We start from the raw sequence: 18,156 nt of genomic DNA, 5'->3' as shown, positions 1-18,156 counted from the left end.
CTCCAAGAGGGTTAAGTTAGTTTCTGGAAAGATGGGGCATTTTGGGTCTGATCCATTGATTGTTTTAAGTTCATAATAATTTTTCATCATCATAATCATCATCTTTTTGAATTCTAGTCGGTGGATTGATTTTGGAATTATTTTTAACGTTCAAGATTGTGAGTTGGATCTGCTGATTATTTTAAATTCATATTCATCCATTCACTCTTCATCATCAAGTTATGAATTCTGGTCAGTGGTTGAATTTTGGAATTTTAAATTGTCATATTTTGTCTCGTTTCATACCATTAGCGGCCGATGACCAAGAAGTTAGGCCGATTTAAACAACAAGCATGATGATCATCATCATGATCATCATCATCGTAGACCTTCATTCCTGTGTACATCAATACATTGAAAAATGTCTGATAACTGATACTATTGTGGTGGCTGTAATAGTGAGCATAATATAACTGTAAATATTAGGGCTAGAATTTCTATAGGTGTCTTGGAACATGAAAATAAAATACTATATCAGGATTTTTCCCATAAAACAAAAATTCCCACCAAGACTACCACCACTAGGATCTGTAGAAGAAAATAAACTGATGAAAGGGCGAGTTATGAGAAAAGAGGTTTCAAAAAACACAGAACATTCTCCACTGATTGTTCTTATCCACAAATTACAATTTCCTAGCATGAAATACAATTTAATCCATTTGCATATTTCTGTTTTCCTTTCCCCAGGTCTGTGCTTCTCTCCTCGTTTGTCAATGTGTCGCGGTGTCTTACCTTATGACTTGACAACATTACCTCTAGTTCCTGGTATCAGCCGTCTTGCAGATCTTGATGCAGCTCTACCCTATTTTGAAATGATCCTTGAGTCAGGATGTAGCTCAAGAGCAAGGCAGTTTGTGTGCTCCCTCCTAGAGCCTGAATGTCAGCCAATGGGAGAAAGTCTAATTCTACCTTGTCGTAAAGCCTGCAAAGGTAAGGTATTCCATAATGGTCATTCAGAATCTGTTTGTAAGAATTTAAGGTTTCAGAAATATAATTTTTTTTTTTTCTCTTGCAACACCAGCTGTAGCAGAAGATTGCAGTGACTTCATCCTAGAAACACTAGACCTGTCCAGGGTGTTTCAGTGTGATCTGTATCCTGATTTAGAAGATTCAACGCAATGTGTGAATTTTGCAAGAGGTATTTATATTTCCTGTTAATTAATATTGCATTTCTCACTTAAAATAATGAATTTTTGGCAGTAAAATTTGTGATTTTGTGCCCATTATAAGTTTAGAGCGAGACATAATCAAACGTTACTTTAAAAAATTTTCAAATATGCAGGTGGATCAAATATAACGAGACTTTTGAAACTTTAAAAATCTAGCGTAGTATACCTTAACGCTCACTAATGTGGCAACAGTATACGGTTGTTAGGGGTACTTAGACATGATTTCTTCTCTTAACCATGGAACCATACACCTATGTTTTAGGGACACTAACCATACCCCACAAAAGAAACATGAATTTTATACATTCAGACTTACAATTTATTTTAAAATGTAATGAAATGGATTATTTTAATGTGTGAATATACATTTATTCATGATGTAATATTTCTAGGATTATGTCAATCAATCAGTATTGATCTGCATTTAAGGCAGTCGCCCAGGTGGCAGATTCCCCATCTGTTGCTTTCCTAGCCTTTTCCTAAATGATTTCAAAGAAATTGGACATTTATTGAACGTCTCCCTTGGTAAGTTATTCCAATCCCTAACTCCCCTTCCTATAAATGAATATTTGCCCCAATTTGTCGTCTTGAATTCCAACTTCATATTGTGATCTTTCCTACTTTTATAAACGCCACTCAAACTTATTCGTCTACTAATGTCATTCCACACCATCTCTCCGCTGACAGCTCGAAACATACCACTTAGTCGAGCAGCTTTTCTTCTTTCTCTCAGTTCTTCCCAACCCAAACTTTGCAACATTTTTGTAACGCTACTCTTTTGTCGGAAATCACCCAGAACAAATCGAGCTGCTTTTCTTTGGATTTTTTCCAGTTCTTGAATCAGGTAATCCTGGTGAGGGTCCCATACACTGGAACCATACTCTAGTTGGGGTCTTACCAGAGACTTGTATGCCCTCTCCTTTACATCCTTACTACAACCCCTAAACACCCTCATAACCATGTGCAGAGATCCGTACCCTTTATTTACAATCCCATTTATGTGATTGCCCCAATGAAGATCTTTCCTTATATTAACACCTAGATACTTACAATGATCCCCAAAAGGAACTTTCACCCCATCAATGCAGTAATTAAAACTGAGAGGACTTTTCCTATTTGTGAAACTCACAACCTGACTTTTAACCCTGTTTATCAACATACCATTGCCTGCTGTCCATCTCACAACATTTTCGAGGTCACGTTGCAGTTGCTCACAATCTTATAATAAAATATAATAAAATGGTCAACATCTAGATAATTTCAACTGTGATACATGCTACAACCTCAGTGAATCATGGCTACCTATCATCAGAAAGTGCCATTCATTATCCCTAGCATGGGGCTGTGGATTCCCCTCTCGGAGAACAATCATTGAACGAGAAATTCAACCATGCAAGCTAAGGGCGCCAATCTTGAAGTTGATGACTTAAAGATAAAAATTTATAATCAAGCTTGGACGGACTCTTATCACAGGGGTGATAGTGCACTAATCATTAAGCCGGAGAATTAGAAATCAAAAGGCTAATTAAGGCAGATTGATTAAAGTGAACTAGAAAAATACTATTTATTATATTGAATATAAATGACGACGGTTTAACGAGAACTGAATTTAAAATAGGAAATGAATTTAACAAAAAGTTGAATGACTCTACTTCGCGAAAACTTGCAATATTTTTAACTCGCTTGCTCACCATGTAGTCTTGTTCTGCTGGTCCTTGGAAAGCTTCCATCCTTGTAGCTGGAACATCACCGGTCGTCTTTGAGATCTCTTCATCTGCAGCTAAGTACCATTCCTGCCTTGCTAAGTGCACCGACCACTGATTGGAAGATGGCTTCGACACTAACACTCCCTATTATGCTCTGTCCCATATATTGGAGATGAGCCCTAAGTCATAGTTAGAAAAACCTCCTTGGGTTATGTGGAGAGGATACACAATTAATAATCCTTCCAACTTTACTGAAAATGTGCCCTGAAGTTTCATTTCTATCTAGTTTAATACTACCTATTGTCTTAGACTGGTACAAACCGGTCTAGTAGCCGAGCTGTACGTACTTCCTGATGAGAGTGGCTATACACCCCTCATTCAGAAATTCCTAAGTACCACGTCGTGGTAACGAAGTAATTAATGTAGAAGTGATAAACTATCACACTAGTCCACTATGGTACAACAACCATAAGACAAGTTCACAGACCTACAGCGATATACAAGATCGAAGAATCAAGAATCCAGAAGAATAATAATAATGAATGCAGAATCAAGAAGAATGAAGCCAAGAGTTCCAACACGCCCTTTTATAACCTTCTCTGGCTCTAATTACAGGTCGCTACACGTGGTCCAATCAGTTGACACGTCTCTCCCCACTCCAGATATTAGAGTTGATGGATCTTAACCATGATATCAACTGTTCTTCTATTAGCCCTTTCACTCAGTATCCATGGCAACATGACGCTCCTTTGAAAATATAGGCGGTGATCAGTTTGAATTATTCTGGTCGAAATATGGTAGCTGTCGTTATAACACTTCAACACGTGCTCGCTTTTCCCAGAATTTGATGTCTAAATTTGTCCTTCCTTCTTCCTCGGTGATGTGGCAAGATAGAGGAAATCTACTGCAAGTTAAATTTAAACGAATGTCGCAAGAATCTAAGTGAATATTAGGATATTCAGCCCTCGTTTACAAGTCGTAGTTACAAAGTAATGAAATGATAGTGAGCAAATGATCAACCATGAATTATAATACAATTACATACCAAGATAAATATCATGACGTTAAATTCCTGAATTAATTACATATAATAAAATTAACATAATTACACTGTGACGTCTGGAACGTTACATATGCCCCCATGAGTTCTTAACAAATATCACATGAGTTGAGAACTCACACTCTTACTCCCACATTGACTTGAAATACCTCTATTACCTGCCCATTACGAGCGACATTATTTTCATACAATTAATTATATCTCACTGTTTCCATATCTCTCTTAGACTGCTTACCATTGCGAATGTCTGTTATTTCAGTTCATCTTGAGGTTTAGATACTAAATTATGCCCAACATGAGCAACTTTCCATTTTTTTAAAAACAAGATTATCTTTGAGAATATAACATAATATATATACAATTCAGATTACAAACTCTCCCGAGTGTCTATTAGTCCTTTTACTCTCCATCTTTCCGACATTCTTTGCTAGATAGCAGTAACACGTTCTCTTCCAATCTTTTACATTAAAACCATGAAAAACAAATGATACAATCAATTTACACCTTAATCACTCTCTCGAATGTTTCAACCTTATCTTGAAGCAGGATGCAATACACTTCACACGAATACACACCCGATTTAAGCTCACGGTAAAATTATTGCAAGTTAGAAATGCACATACGGGAAAATTAATTATTTGCCATCGTCAGCTTTAATTAGCCTTCGGTAACATCACAGAAAACAGATAAGATATAACATTTCATGGCCTCACATACAGAAAACAGATGATCTATCGGCATGAACGAGCGTAAATCTACCGCTACACACAAACACCTCCCTTGTTTACAAACACAACTAGGAAATACCACCACAATTGAGAGGTAAACTCATTCCGCTCGTAGTCTGACATAACAGGTAGCAACTTCCCCGAGTTACTGACCTATATCTCACAATCCGGTTCAGCCACCTCACACGACAGGTATCTCCGTAAACTACTAATGTTATATGAACCATTCATTACGCACTCGCCATCCGCTAACTTGTAAGCACAGGGTCCTAGTTTTCTATGTACTTTATAAGGACCTTGATATAAAAGAAAAAATTTCTTTGTTACCTTATCCTCACTGTTTGACAACATGGGAACTCTCACCAAAACCATATCACCTACCTCAAAGTTATCAAGTACTTTACGTTTCTGCTGCCTTTTACGTTTATCTCCAGATCTAACCAGGTTCTCCCGTGCCAGTCGGACGTAAAATTCAGCATTAAGAGGTGGTTCCTCAGGCAAACCTAACACTCTCACTAGTTCATTCTGGGGCTCAACAATTAAGGGATTAACGTATTGACTGTTTGATAATTCAATCACATCGTCTGCTAACATAGCTTGAATTTGATCCTCTACGGCTATGGCATATTTGTGTGGTATCGGATACCGCGGTCCGCTGAATGGACTCTTATCCAGCACAGAAAAAGAATGCTCGTACAGATGGGTAACACCAGGTTTCTCAGAGAAAATCTCCATGTGTTCATATAACACTTCAAATAACTTGTCCTTCTGAACTTCACTTAACTGATTTCTACCTACGGCTTCTTTCAAGCCACATATTTTATCCTCATTAATCCACAACTGGCACAACTTCAGGCCCTCACTAGCCTCTTCATTAACTTTAGAAACCTCTCTCATTCTCCACACTGTACTAACTTCCGTTTTCCTTTGAATTTCCTCCTCAAACTTGACCTTGATATCCTCATTATTCCACCTCAAATTTAGCACTGCATCATAGTAATTTAACTGAGCCAATTTTAACGTTAACCAGTCAGATCCCAAGATAAGATCAAATATCAAATGCGGAATTACCAAACATATCTGAACGCTAATAAAATTATTAATACAGATCGGAACAGCTACTTGTTTACAAATTTGCTTAGACCTCTTTCCAACAGCCGTAATGATGAAAGTAGACTTAACAGGCATTTCCTCCAACTGAATATCCTGTTTCACTAATGACTCATACCACTGAGAACTAATACATGATATTTGGCTACCAGAATCAATCAAAACTTTAACCCACGCCCCCCAAACTTTCAATTTAACAACGGGATTGACTACTTTATTACTTGAATCTCCATTATTCTGCTCGGGTTCATACAACAAATCGTCTCTAACATCTAGGTCATATGGTAACACTTTCATGACAAGACACTTCGCTACCTTCGTACTAGGCTGGAATTCTGACCTAAGATTACAGCCTCTAGTTAGTTTAAAGGTTCCCTTTGTGTATTGACGTTGGACTCATTAGTACATTGCTCTGGCCCCCGTTGGGAATTTCCTGTCCTATATTCAAGTGCTCCGCTCCTACTGTTATGCTGAGGTCTGAACTGATTGCGAGCTTCGTGATTCTGTGTTCTTCCGTTATGTCTCATTCCGTTGTGATGACTAAAGCTCTGTATATTCTCCGTTCTACTCCTAAGGTTACCTAAAGCATCAAAACTGCCTAGTAGGTTCTCCATCTCCTGAATAGTACCAACTCTTTGCATGCAGGCCGCTTCTCTCACCCTGTCCGGAAAATGTCCCAAAAGTAGTCTTACTACATCAGACCCCTCGGTTATACCATCTAAGTTCTGACAAATCATGACATGGGCCAGGAAGTACTCGGTCATAGTGACTCCCTCATGCTGTTTGTACCTCCCAAATACCACCCTTTCTTTCTCCCGAGCTTGTATCGCTTCATTCCAGAATTTATCTCTAAACTTATTTCTGAATTCTTTCAGGTTCGTCATCGTTTGCCTATATACCATGAACCAAGACCGAGTTTCTCCTACAAAAGCATGGTCAATATTTTCCATAACGTCTTCCCAGTCCATAGACCCTTCCTCTAGATGCTTTTCAAATCGTTTTTCTATCATCTTAAGGAAATCTAGCGGGTTCGTTTGTTTCCCATTAAATTTAGGTAGTTCAATTTCCCTAATGTAGCTATTTCCTAGACATTGCTTTCCCGTGAAAACCTGTTTATCCTTTGCCACCTGTTTTAACTGATTTTCTGCTTTCTCCATCCAGCATTCTACATCTTTGTCTCTCCTATCAATTTCGCTCTCCAAATTAACCTGCTTCTCTTTCATTGTCCTAATTTCAATCTTATTCTCTTCAGCTATCGCAAACCTTTCTTCACTTGCCTGCGTCTCATCTTCTATTCTAAGCTTTACTGTGTCTATCTCTTGTTGGACGTGGTCTTTGAATACCCGTATTTCCCCTCTTTGAGTCTCAACTCTCGTATCAATACTAGTGACCTGCCTCATTACTTCCTCCCTAGTAGAGTTGTTTTCCTTCCCCATTAATTCCAACAATTCACTCCTCTGCTCTACAAATTTCTTTTCTACCTCTTGTTTGTTTTGCTTAGTTATCTCTTTCTGTTCCTCTATCTGCTTGTTAAATCTTTCATTTTGTTTAAATAATTCTTGTAACTGTTTGCTATGTTCGTCCATCCTTTTATTAGCTTCTACCTTGTGTTCATTCAATGCCTTACTTAATTCTCGTTTAGTTTGTTCTACTTCATTTTTAATTTCTGATTTAGTTTGTTCTACATCTGTTTTCATTTGTTCCAATTCATTTTTTATTTCAGATTTACTGTCCTCTATCTTACTCAACATTAACTGCATCATTCCCATTAACTGATCATTATTATTACTTTCATTGTTAGTGTTTACTTCCGCTTCGCCCCCCATCCTACTATCATCTGACTCCATACTGACTTCTTTCTGCTTGCCTTCACTCTCCATACTACTTACACTTCTATCTTCAATTTCCTCTACTAGACTACACAACTCTTCCTCTGAACTCAATACGTTATTGCCTTTTATCGCCCGTCCACTGCGCAACATCCTCTCCTCTTTCGTCTGATCAGCCATGACCTTCCCCACAATCAAACACTCCTAATGCAACGTGGATATCCAAATTTTACCCATAATACGAATTCTGATATCGTTACTGTCATTAACTGCTCCGTACTTAATGATTTTCTCGCCCTACGTTGGAGCGGCATTTATGTGGATTCCCCTCTCGGAGAACAGTCATTGAACGAAAAATGCAACCATGCAAGCTAAGGGCGCCAATCTTGAAGTTGATGACTTAAAGATAAAAATTTATAATCAAGCTTGGACGGACTCTTATCACAGGGGTGGGGTGATAGTGCACTAATCATTAAGCCGGAGAATTAGAAATCAAAAGGCTAATTAAGGCAGATTGATTAAAGTGAACTAGAAAAATACTATTTATTATATTGAATATAAATGACGACGGTTTAACGAGAACTGAATTTAAAATAGGAAATGAATTTAACAAAAAGTTGAATGACTCTACTTCGCGAAAACTTGCAATATTTTTAACTCGCTTGCTCACCATGTAGTCTTGTTCTGCTGGTCCTTGGAAAGCTTCCATCCTTGTAGCTGGAACATCACCGGTCGTCTTTGAGATCTCTTCATCTGCAGCTAAGTACCATTCCTGCCTTGCTAAGTGCACCGACCACTAATTGGAAGATGGCTTCGACACTAACACTCCCTATTATGCTCTATCCCATATATTGGAGATGAGCCCTAAGTCATAGTTAGAAAAACCTCCTTGGGTTATGTGGAGAGGATACACAATTAATAATCCTTCCAACTTTACTGAAAATGTGCCCTGAAGTTTCATTTCTATCTAGTTTAATACTACCTATTGTCTTAGACTGGTACAAACCGGTCTAGTAGCCGAGCTGTACGTACTTCCTGATGAGAGTGGCTATACACCCCTCATTCAGAAATTCCTAAGTACCACGTCGTGGTAACGAAGTAATTAATGTAGAAGTGATAAACTATCACACTAGTCCACTATGGTACAACAACCATAAGACAAGTTCACAGACCTACAGCGATATACAAGATCGAAGAATCAAGAATCCAGAAGAATAATAATAATGAATGCAGAATCAAGAAGAATGAAGCCAAGAGCTCCAACACGCCCTTTTATAACCTTCTCTGGCTCTAATTACAGGTCGCTACACGTGGTCCAATCAGTTGACACGTCTCTCCCCACTCCAGATATTAGAGTTGATGGGTCTTAACCATGATATCAACTGTTCTTCTATTAGCCCTTTCACTCAGTATCCATGGCAACATGACGCTCCTTTGAAAATATAGGCGGTGATCAGTTTGAATTATTCTGGTCGAAATACGGTAGCTGTCGTTATAACGCTTGAACACGTGCTCGCTTTTCCCAGAATTTGATGTCTAAATTTGTCCTTCCTTCTTCCTCGGTGATGTGGCAAGATAGAGGAAATCTACTGCAAGTTAAATTTAAACGAATGTCGCAAGAATCTAAGTGAATATTAGGATATTCAGCCCTCGTTTACAAGTCGTAGTTACAAAGTAATGAAATGATAGTGAGCAAATGATCAACCATGAATTATAATACAATTACATACCAAGATAAATATCATGACGTTAAATTCCTGAATTAATTACATATAATAAAATTAACATAATTACACTGTGACGTCTGGAACGTTACAGGGCTAAAATGGTGTCCCTATTACATCTAAGGGCACCATTTTAAGTTATTTGTTGCTTTCTCTTAGTAACATTGATGCATTGTGTTTCCATTTTCTGTTTTCTCCTGATGAAGAAAGCAAGGTACCTTTCGAAATGTGCATTGAATGTGTTTATACACTTTATTATATGGCATAATCACAAAAATATTACATCATGAATTGTTGCACGGACCGTGACAAGTCTAAATGAATATATATGAGGGTCGAGTCAAAAGTTGTGGCAACTACTTTTTTTTCTCGCAAACAGGAGACAACATGGAAAATCTAAAATATGCATTTGGGAATATAGGGCATGTACTTATACATAGTGCCTGAAGACAAATTCTGACTTCAGGAGATTTTCGTAGGAACGTGACAGAACCCAGGCCATTGGTAAACACTGTTTTAATTATGGTATACACAGCAACTACACAAGACTACGTACAAAGGACAGGTCTCCACTGGTTACAGACCTTCGAAATAATCACCCATGGTGTCCACTTTGTCCATGGACACTAGACGGAATGGGCGAGGCAAATCGGCAGTTGATACTCTACCCCGTTCGAACGTCTCCACCCACATCGCCACTGTTCTATAGGGCATGGCATGCACACCTAATGCTTCCCGCAGCTCTGCATGGCATTGGCGTGCATTTCTGCCATGGAGAACTCCTATTTTAATATACAATCGTTGCTCTTGCTTGTTGACTTCCATTTTGTGATGCTCTCAGTCAACGCTGAACTTGAAGGCATGCTTAGACCCACATGGTGTTTACATACACCATCTAGTGGCATCATGCGCAAGTACATACTGTACGTTTCCAAATGCATATCTTAGATTTTCCATGTTGTCTCCAGTTCACGAGAAAAAAAATAGTTACATGACTTATGACTCGACCTGTGTATTTATTTGCAAATTAGAACAGCTCTGTAATTGCTGATAATGAAATGAAATACATACATCACTTTTTTTTAATTCTACCTTCTGCTTTTTGGTACTACTATAAGGTTCACTTTGCAATACTTGGGCACAACTCCACCATTTGGTTTTTGCATATGGATATCTTTCATTCACTGCAAATAATAGCGATTTTAGACTCTTTCAACAGTCATTAAGCTGCGTTTACACTACCGAAATTTCGCACTACCCAAAACAGAGCGCAATTCAGAACAAAAAATAGCGCGAGTGGGGCGAGCCGCCTTCGACAAGCCTGAAAGCTTCAGTTCTGGTTTTGCAGCCAACATGGAAACTTGTTTTGTCCCTCCAGCTGCTGCAGCCATGTTTTAAATCATATCAATGTCATTTTCGATCATAAAAGAGAAGAAGAAAAATCGGCGCCCTCGATGATGGTGGAGCAAACAATTATTCCTTGGAAGAAGCCAATATGGAAACAGCCTTATGAGAGCAATGGTACAGGAACCCAATGATGATAGAATTAAGAACTTCATCCGCATGAGTACTCAAGATTTTGAACAACTCGTTTCATTGATCAGTCAAAAAGTTGGAAAAAAGACACAACATTCAGCGAAGCAGTAACAATGAGAGAAAGGTTGGCGGTCACACTGCGTTTCTTAGCAATTCGTGACTCGTACACAAGTTTTCAGTATTTATAGAAATAGGAAAGTTTAGTTGAGAACTAATTTCCTTCCATGCATCTTCTCTTTTATTGCGATTGAAATAGTTTTTGTTTTTCAGACTCCACATAAAATCTTGCATTTTTGTAGAGCTCAGTGAGCTGCAAGCACTGTTCTTGATTCATCCCTCGCGCAACTATGGGGACCACGTTTACACTGAGTGAAATTCGATGAGCGAAACCGTTTGATACGCGGACAAAAACCGACTGAGCTCCGGTTCGCAGCGAGGGCCCTTACTTCGCAATTACTCAGGGTTGGGGGAGTGTCTACACTAGGCTCAATTCCCTCACGAAATTATTTTGCAAGGAAATTGTGCTTAGTGTAAACGCAGCTGTACATATTCCAGTCCTGAGACTGACTGGTGTTGGTTGGCTAGGTACAGTAAGTACCATCTTTCACGCAACAGAAAGGCAGATTCCTCTATGTGTTGATGGGCTTTCCAGTCCTCATCATACCCAGGATCTCATTAATTCTTCTGCTAACATGAAAATAAGTTCATCTGAAGCACAAAGGGAAAATATATATTCTATCACATCATCTTCTTCAACAACGTTTAGTTCCACTGTCGTCTAGAGCATCGATGAAATCATCAGGGATATTATGTTCAGACCTATATAATTCTGGTAAAATCTGTTGATGCTTTCAAGGCAATCGATTTCAAACTCTCTCAAGATGAAGTACAAAGGTACATGTCAAAAAAGTATGAAAAATCAAACTGGCTACAAAGAAATAAAGATTCGTTAACCGTTCACCAGGGAACTGTATGCCCTAAACATATGTTTTGATATACAGGCAGTCAATATAGACGGCCGAGCAGGCATCAATTTTTGGTAATGAGCCAAAGTCTCTCATAGTACATTGGCACTACTGGTGGCTCCAAGTGGCTCCAAGTGGCCTACGCAGAGGCCTCCATGGTATGCATTAGCCATGTGTCTTGGTAGGTGTGCTATGTGCCAATTAATGAGCCCAGCCTAGCACACAGGGGCGAAACACTGGCAACCAGGAATGAGTTAGCTGGAAAATTTATAATGTCCAATAACGGACCATTTATATTGGTATACAAGCAGTTATCACTCATTACAATTAGTGCTTGAGCTGAGAGAATTCAAAGATCAAAGAAAAGTCACAAAGGTCGGAGACTATAGGGGTTGCGAACATCAAATTACTTCAAATTAACAGGGTTAATGTTACCACAGTGAGTGACCAGAAGGTGCATGTGTCTGTTGAACAACACATAAATATTCCATTTTCAGCATGTCAGGATGTTAAAACTACAGAAATCTGGAGTAGATTGCAAGCATAGGCTACTTCTTTCCGGCGACATTCATTTAAATCCAGGACCGCTTAATGTTTATTATCAGAATACCCAGAGCCTGAAAAACAAACTAACTAACTGTGTACTCAGTGAACCTAAATTTAGCGAGTTTGATATCTTATGTTTCACGGAAACTTGGTTACTTGATTTTGTCTCGGACAGTGAACTTCCATTCTTGTCTAACTTTTCAGTGTTCTGTAAAAACAGAGGTACCGGTAAATGTGAGGGTACTGTATCTCAAATATTAGCGCAATGACTTATACTTATTGTGCATCCTAACCTGTTTAAATGTCGAGTTGCGTCTTATAGGTAATCCGTGGAATGTACAGTTTTACATACGGCCCGAACCAGCGGTACTTGACTTTTCGGAAATATCATATACCAAGAATCGAACCATTCAGCTTCCTGAGAAGCAAGCTGCTGCGTGAGTGAGCTATTGCGTCTGTAAAAAGGCTAATTATTTTAATGGTTTTCCTAATTCGTACGATCCTCTCTTGAAAAAATATGATCTTTTTGGGGTTATTGTACAATCCTGACCATCTCAGAGATTGGTAATGCTGGTGGCGACATCAAATTTCACTCTGTTTTTAAGTCATTATCATCGTCATATCATCATCATCACTACACACACACAGCCACCCACTCACAGATGCGCAGATCAATCAAGGGCGTCAACTAGAAAGACCTTCACCAAGCCTCCCCGGAGGCCATACAACATCAGTTAGTCATGGAATCATTAAAAACAAGTTGGGTTATGCAAATTAACTTCAATGTATTGAATGTTGAATACAAATCAGAAACATGTTAGAACTGAACTGAAATTTCTCAGAAGTTTCTCTTCAAAGCCAAAGGAAAATCAGTTTTGTTGCTCATTCTGATATTTCATGAAACATAAGTACACAACTATACCTCTGAAATTAAGAGGTCAAGTATGAAGTGGAGTACAAAAGGAGAAACAGTTCTAGTGAAGGCAAAAGCCCATTTGTCTCATGATCATCTTCCGAGATGCTTAAGGTGTTGTGTACATCAGTTTTGCACTTGAAGAATGAGCTATCAGTGCTTCATTCTACTGTGTACTCTTGGTCAAGTTTAGAGGTCTATCATTCCAAAAGCTGAAATTTTTTTGATCCAGAGCATCCTGCTTCTTCATGATGATAATAATAGACCTAACAGTGCTGCTGCTTTGAAAGCCACGTTGAGAGGAATACTCTGGACAAGTGTGGATCACTCCCCTTATAGTTCAGGTATGTCATCATGTGACTACCAATTATTTGGAGTGGACAATATTTTCAAGTGACAAAGAGGAATAAAGCTTGATATGCAGTTTGGTTAAGTACCCAGCCAACATTTTTCTGTTAAGAAGGAATCAATAAACTGCCAGTACAATGGAAAAAATGTTGTGCAAACATTAGTGGAGGCTATATAGAAAAGTAGTTTTATGAAGATTTTTTTTTTTTTAAGTCTCATTCATATTTGTTTAAATCTCACTTGGATGACCCAAAATATGTTAGAGTCCAACAAACTAAAGTATCTTTTCATCAGTCTTAAAACTTATGGCACATTCAGAGAGATGTGAAGAAGTTACATGAATCACAATCACGATTGATTCCTTCCCATTCCTGTCCCATCGTCACCATAAGACCTATCTGTGCCTGTACGACGGTAAAGAAAGTTGTAAAAAAAAAGAATTGCAATACAAAGAACAAACAATTGTGAAGATTAACACGCAACGGAGTGTCACATGCGACAAAATACTTGAATTTGTTTCTTTTACTGTCATAAATGTATCTCACGGTAAACAGTCTTAATCTTCCTGACCTTTTCCCATTTCTTTGGGGGATTGGCACTTGATGTGACTGGCCCAATTCTACAGCCAGATGCCCTTCCTGATTCCAACTCTATGTGGAGGGATATACTCACTATTACATGTTTGTGTCGTGATTGGTAGTGTAGTGTGTTGTATGTAAATGAAGAGAAGTATATCAAGATGACCACAAATACCTAGTCCATGAGTTAGAGGAATTAACCTTACACAATTAAAATCCTTGACCCAGCCGAGAATCGAACCTGCGACCTTGGAACCAAAGGCCACCTTTCTGACCATTCAGTCAAAGATCAGGACATCTCATGGTAAACAGTATCAGAGCAATTATTTTTCAAAATAAACAGGCTAAAAAATTGTCTCCTTCCTTTCTATTTATTTACTGGTACATAAACATCAGTTTATGCTTTATTAGGCTTCAGTTCCTTCAATTGAATTTTACTACTTTTTTATATGATATTGATTGGCAGCAAGTGTAGTTGTTACTGTGTGGCCTGATAATGCAATTTATGTTAGATTCAATTTGTTCTTGTAAAAATAACTAACTTAAACTTTCTGATATTTGAATTTGTTGGTCCTTAGAATGACGAAGCAATTCTTTTCACGTTGTATGACCTAATGAAAGTACCTCATGGGCATCACTGTAAGTGTCTAGGGAAGATCTTCATTGGGGTAATCACATTAAGAGGATTATAAATAAAAGGTTACAGTATTACAGCAAAAACCAGCTGGACGATTAACTTACACAAGACGGAGTTTATCACTAACATAAAGAAAGCTGCTTCTACAATCCCACTGGGGAACAACACCATAAAGTTCCTGCAGTCAAGTACTTAGGAGAATGGATCTCAGCAAGTGAGAGCAAAACTTTGGTCATAGACACCAGATGCACCAAGTTGGAGAGGGCCTATCATTCCTGTAAAAGCATCTACACCTCCAAGTACCTCTCCAAGAACCTAAAGCTGAAGCACTACAACTCAATAGTAAGATCATCTGTACTCTACGCCTCTGAGTGCCTCTTGATGAATCGATAGGACCCACTCAGGAAACTAGAACTTAAAGAGAGGAAAATCTTGAGGAGGATACTTGGACCCTTAAGAGAGGAGGATGGCACTTACATGATCAGGCACAACAACAAGCTCTACGAACATCAGGTGACTGACTTTCTAGGGTCACATGAGCTGCCTGAAACTCTGCAGGCTCACCAACAGAATCCTCACAATAACAAGTAGGGGAAAGGCTTCCAAGACCAAGTGGATCACCTCATTAAAATCAGACCTAGGGGAACTACAGATCTCATTAGAGACCATAGAGAACCAATCTCAGTACTGACATGCCATCCCACAGAGAGTCTTCTCACTGTCCCTCACAAGCAAAAACAGTACAGAGACCACCAGTGGACGGATGGAAGGAAGCAGGCACACAGCCAGAAAATGAAAGTGTACTGGGCCAAATATGGGACCCTCAGTAAAATTACTTAGTTTGAGAATTGGAAAAGATCCAAAGGAAATTGACACGATTTGTTCTGGGCGATTTCTGCCTAAAGAGTAGTGTTACGAAAATGTTACAAACTTTGGGCTGGGAAGGCTTGGGAGTAACAAAGTAAGCTGCTCAACTTAGCGGTACATGTTGAGCTGTCAGTAGAGATATACCGGTAATGTCAAATGATATTAGTAGACGAATAAGCTTGAATGGAGTATTTAGACGTAGGACGGATCATAATATGAAGATAAAGTTGGAATTCAAGAGGACAAATTGGGGCAAATATTAATTTATAGGAAGAGGAGTTAGGGATTGGAATAACTTGCCAAGGGAGATTTTCGATAAATTTCCAATGTCATTGAAATCCTTTAAGAAAAGACTAGGTAAATAACTGATAGGGAATCTGCCATCTAAGTGACAGTATTAAATGCAGAACAGAGGTGACTGACTAATTCAGTAAGCTAAAAATGGAGTGCATATCGCATCCTGTATCCCCCTAGGGGGTGAAGAAAGCAACATAGAAAATTGACTACGCTGCTCTAGTTCTCTTGTGACTAAGATTACCATAGATCCTACATATTCCACACATGGCCTACATTTTAACTTTGATCTCATTATCTGGAAAGAATAAAATACTGTAAGTTTAATGTTTAATTTTATGAAGTCAAAATTTGGTTCTTGTTAATTATTTTGGTCAAGGATTCATTAATGTGTGTAGAAAGCATATTAAATAACAAGCACCATGCTAAATTTGTATTATAACTCTGAAATGTTACCAGTAAATTATTCACATAAGAGGATACCACATTTGTAACTGGAAAGTCCACATTTATCAATTTTCATTAATGAAACAGTCAATTTTTTTGTCTACCATAAACTTGAGGGAGTTCTACACATCTTGCCATGTTCAGGGCTCATTTAGAGAAATTCATGCCAAGAAAGTTAACTCATCAAATAGAAACTCCATTCCTTGAGCTATTTTAAAATGTTTCATAGAAATCCTGGATCATGGACTCAGAACTTTGCTTACTAATTCTACATTCTGCTTCTAAGCAAGAAGTTCCATTCTCCTCCAATGTGTGGAAGTTACTTGACTTTCAATATTCTATATTATTTAGTAGATCTTCAATTTTCCACCGTAAACATGCTCCTGTGATATCATCCTATTTAAGGTCTTTTATTATACTGTTAAAGAACTCAAGCTAGACATAAAAAAATATAAAAAATAACAATAAAGCTTGCATTTGGGAGATAGTGGGTTTGAATCCCACTAACAGCAGCCCTGAAGATGGTTTACCATGGTTTCCCATTTTCACACAAAGAAAATGCTGGGGCTGTACCTTAATTAAGGCTACAGTTGCTTCCTTCCCACTCCTAGTCCCTTCCTATCCCATTGTCACCATTTTGAATGTTTTGTGACAGGTGGACATGAGTGTCAACAAATTTCTCATCACAGACTGATTTTAATGTGTTTCCTCTCTTTTAGATGTCATTGTGTATTCCAATGATTTATTACATCAATTTTTTAAATCTTTATGGCTGAAGATGGCCCAAGTGGCCGAAAATAGTCTCGTATGCTAATACTGTGATGATAATGTAACTAATTATTGACAAAATATAGTTATATATGTCATTAGCCTTGTATTAAATAGGTGGACCCAGTTTACCTACCAGTTATATTGTACTTAGTTTTCATCTCTCCTGTAAATCCTCCTTGTCTCAGAGAGAGAGAGAGAGAGAGAGGAAGGGGGGGGGGGGGGGAGATTTATTAAAGAAATAATAAATCATCCATCCTTCAATGAGGGTAACCATTCTGATCCAGAATGCAGACAGGTTACACTTTCAATAGAATTTACAAACATCAAAAAAGTGTAAATTTATAATTGTTAATTCTGTTATTGTCATCTTTTTGGGGGGGGGGGGGGCGAGGGGGTGAGGAGGAGGAATGTTAATCACATTCTCGGGGTAAAGATGGATATGAATGATGTGTAAAGAACCCTCAGCACCTGTATTATTATTTCACAGAATGGAACTTAAAATTTTGAAGAAAGGTCGACGTCTGACTAGGGAGGGTGCCTCTTGCTCCGAATAGCAGGCCTCTGACAATCCACCGATAAACAGATATTTTGTACTTTGCCGACAGGTAAGGCAAGCATGGTACATAAATAGCTTGTTTTTCTAGGTCCACATGTTGACCTTGATTCGAGTCTCTTTCAAAGCGAATGGTGGGATCTAAGACCATCACTTTACTGTCCTTTCAGCTGATGGCTATGATTCAAGATTCAAGATTTTCTCATCCATCCTTTGCTATCTCAATAATGAATAGAATATATCACAATATCTTATTGATTTATCATATACTAATTGCTGTACTGTATTTCAATCAATTGTGTCTCATACCATAAACCTTTGATCATCTAAGCTTAC

The 18,156-nt window shown here is 38.3% G+C and overlaps 1 protein-coding gene across 2 annotated transcripts in view; it reads left to right on the top strand.

Annotated features, from left to right (window-relative positions):
- The window catches only part of LOC136878774 (uncharacterized), a 284,279-nt gene that overhangs the window by 243,378 nt on the left and 22,745 nt on the right, over positions 1–18,156 (top strand). For both annotated transcript variants that reach the window (XM_067152241.2, XM_067152240.2), the window contains exons 5-6: positions 727–969; positions 1,061–1,177. In XM_067152241.2, the coding sequence (XP_067008342.2) occupies positions 727–969; positions 1,061–1,177 (360 nt within the window). The remainder of the gene's footprint in view (positions 1–726; positions 970–1,060; positions 1,178–18,156) is intronic.

The sequence above is a fragment of the Anabrus simplex genome, chromosome 8 (genome assembly GCF_040414725.1).
Source record: "Anabrus simplex isolate iqAnaSimp1 chromosome 8, ASM4041472v1, whole genome shotgun sequence".
Taxonomy (NCBI): Eukaryota; Metazoa; Arthropoda; class Insecta; order Orthoptera; family Tettigoniidae; genus Anabrus; species Anabrus simplex.
Note: the sequence above shows the minus strand (reverse complement) of the source record. Positions and strands in the feature narration are given on the sequence as shown.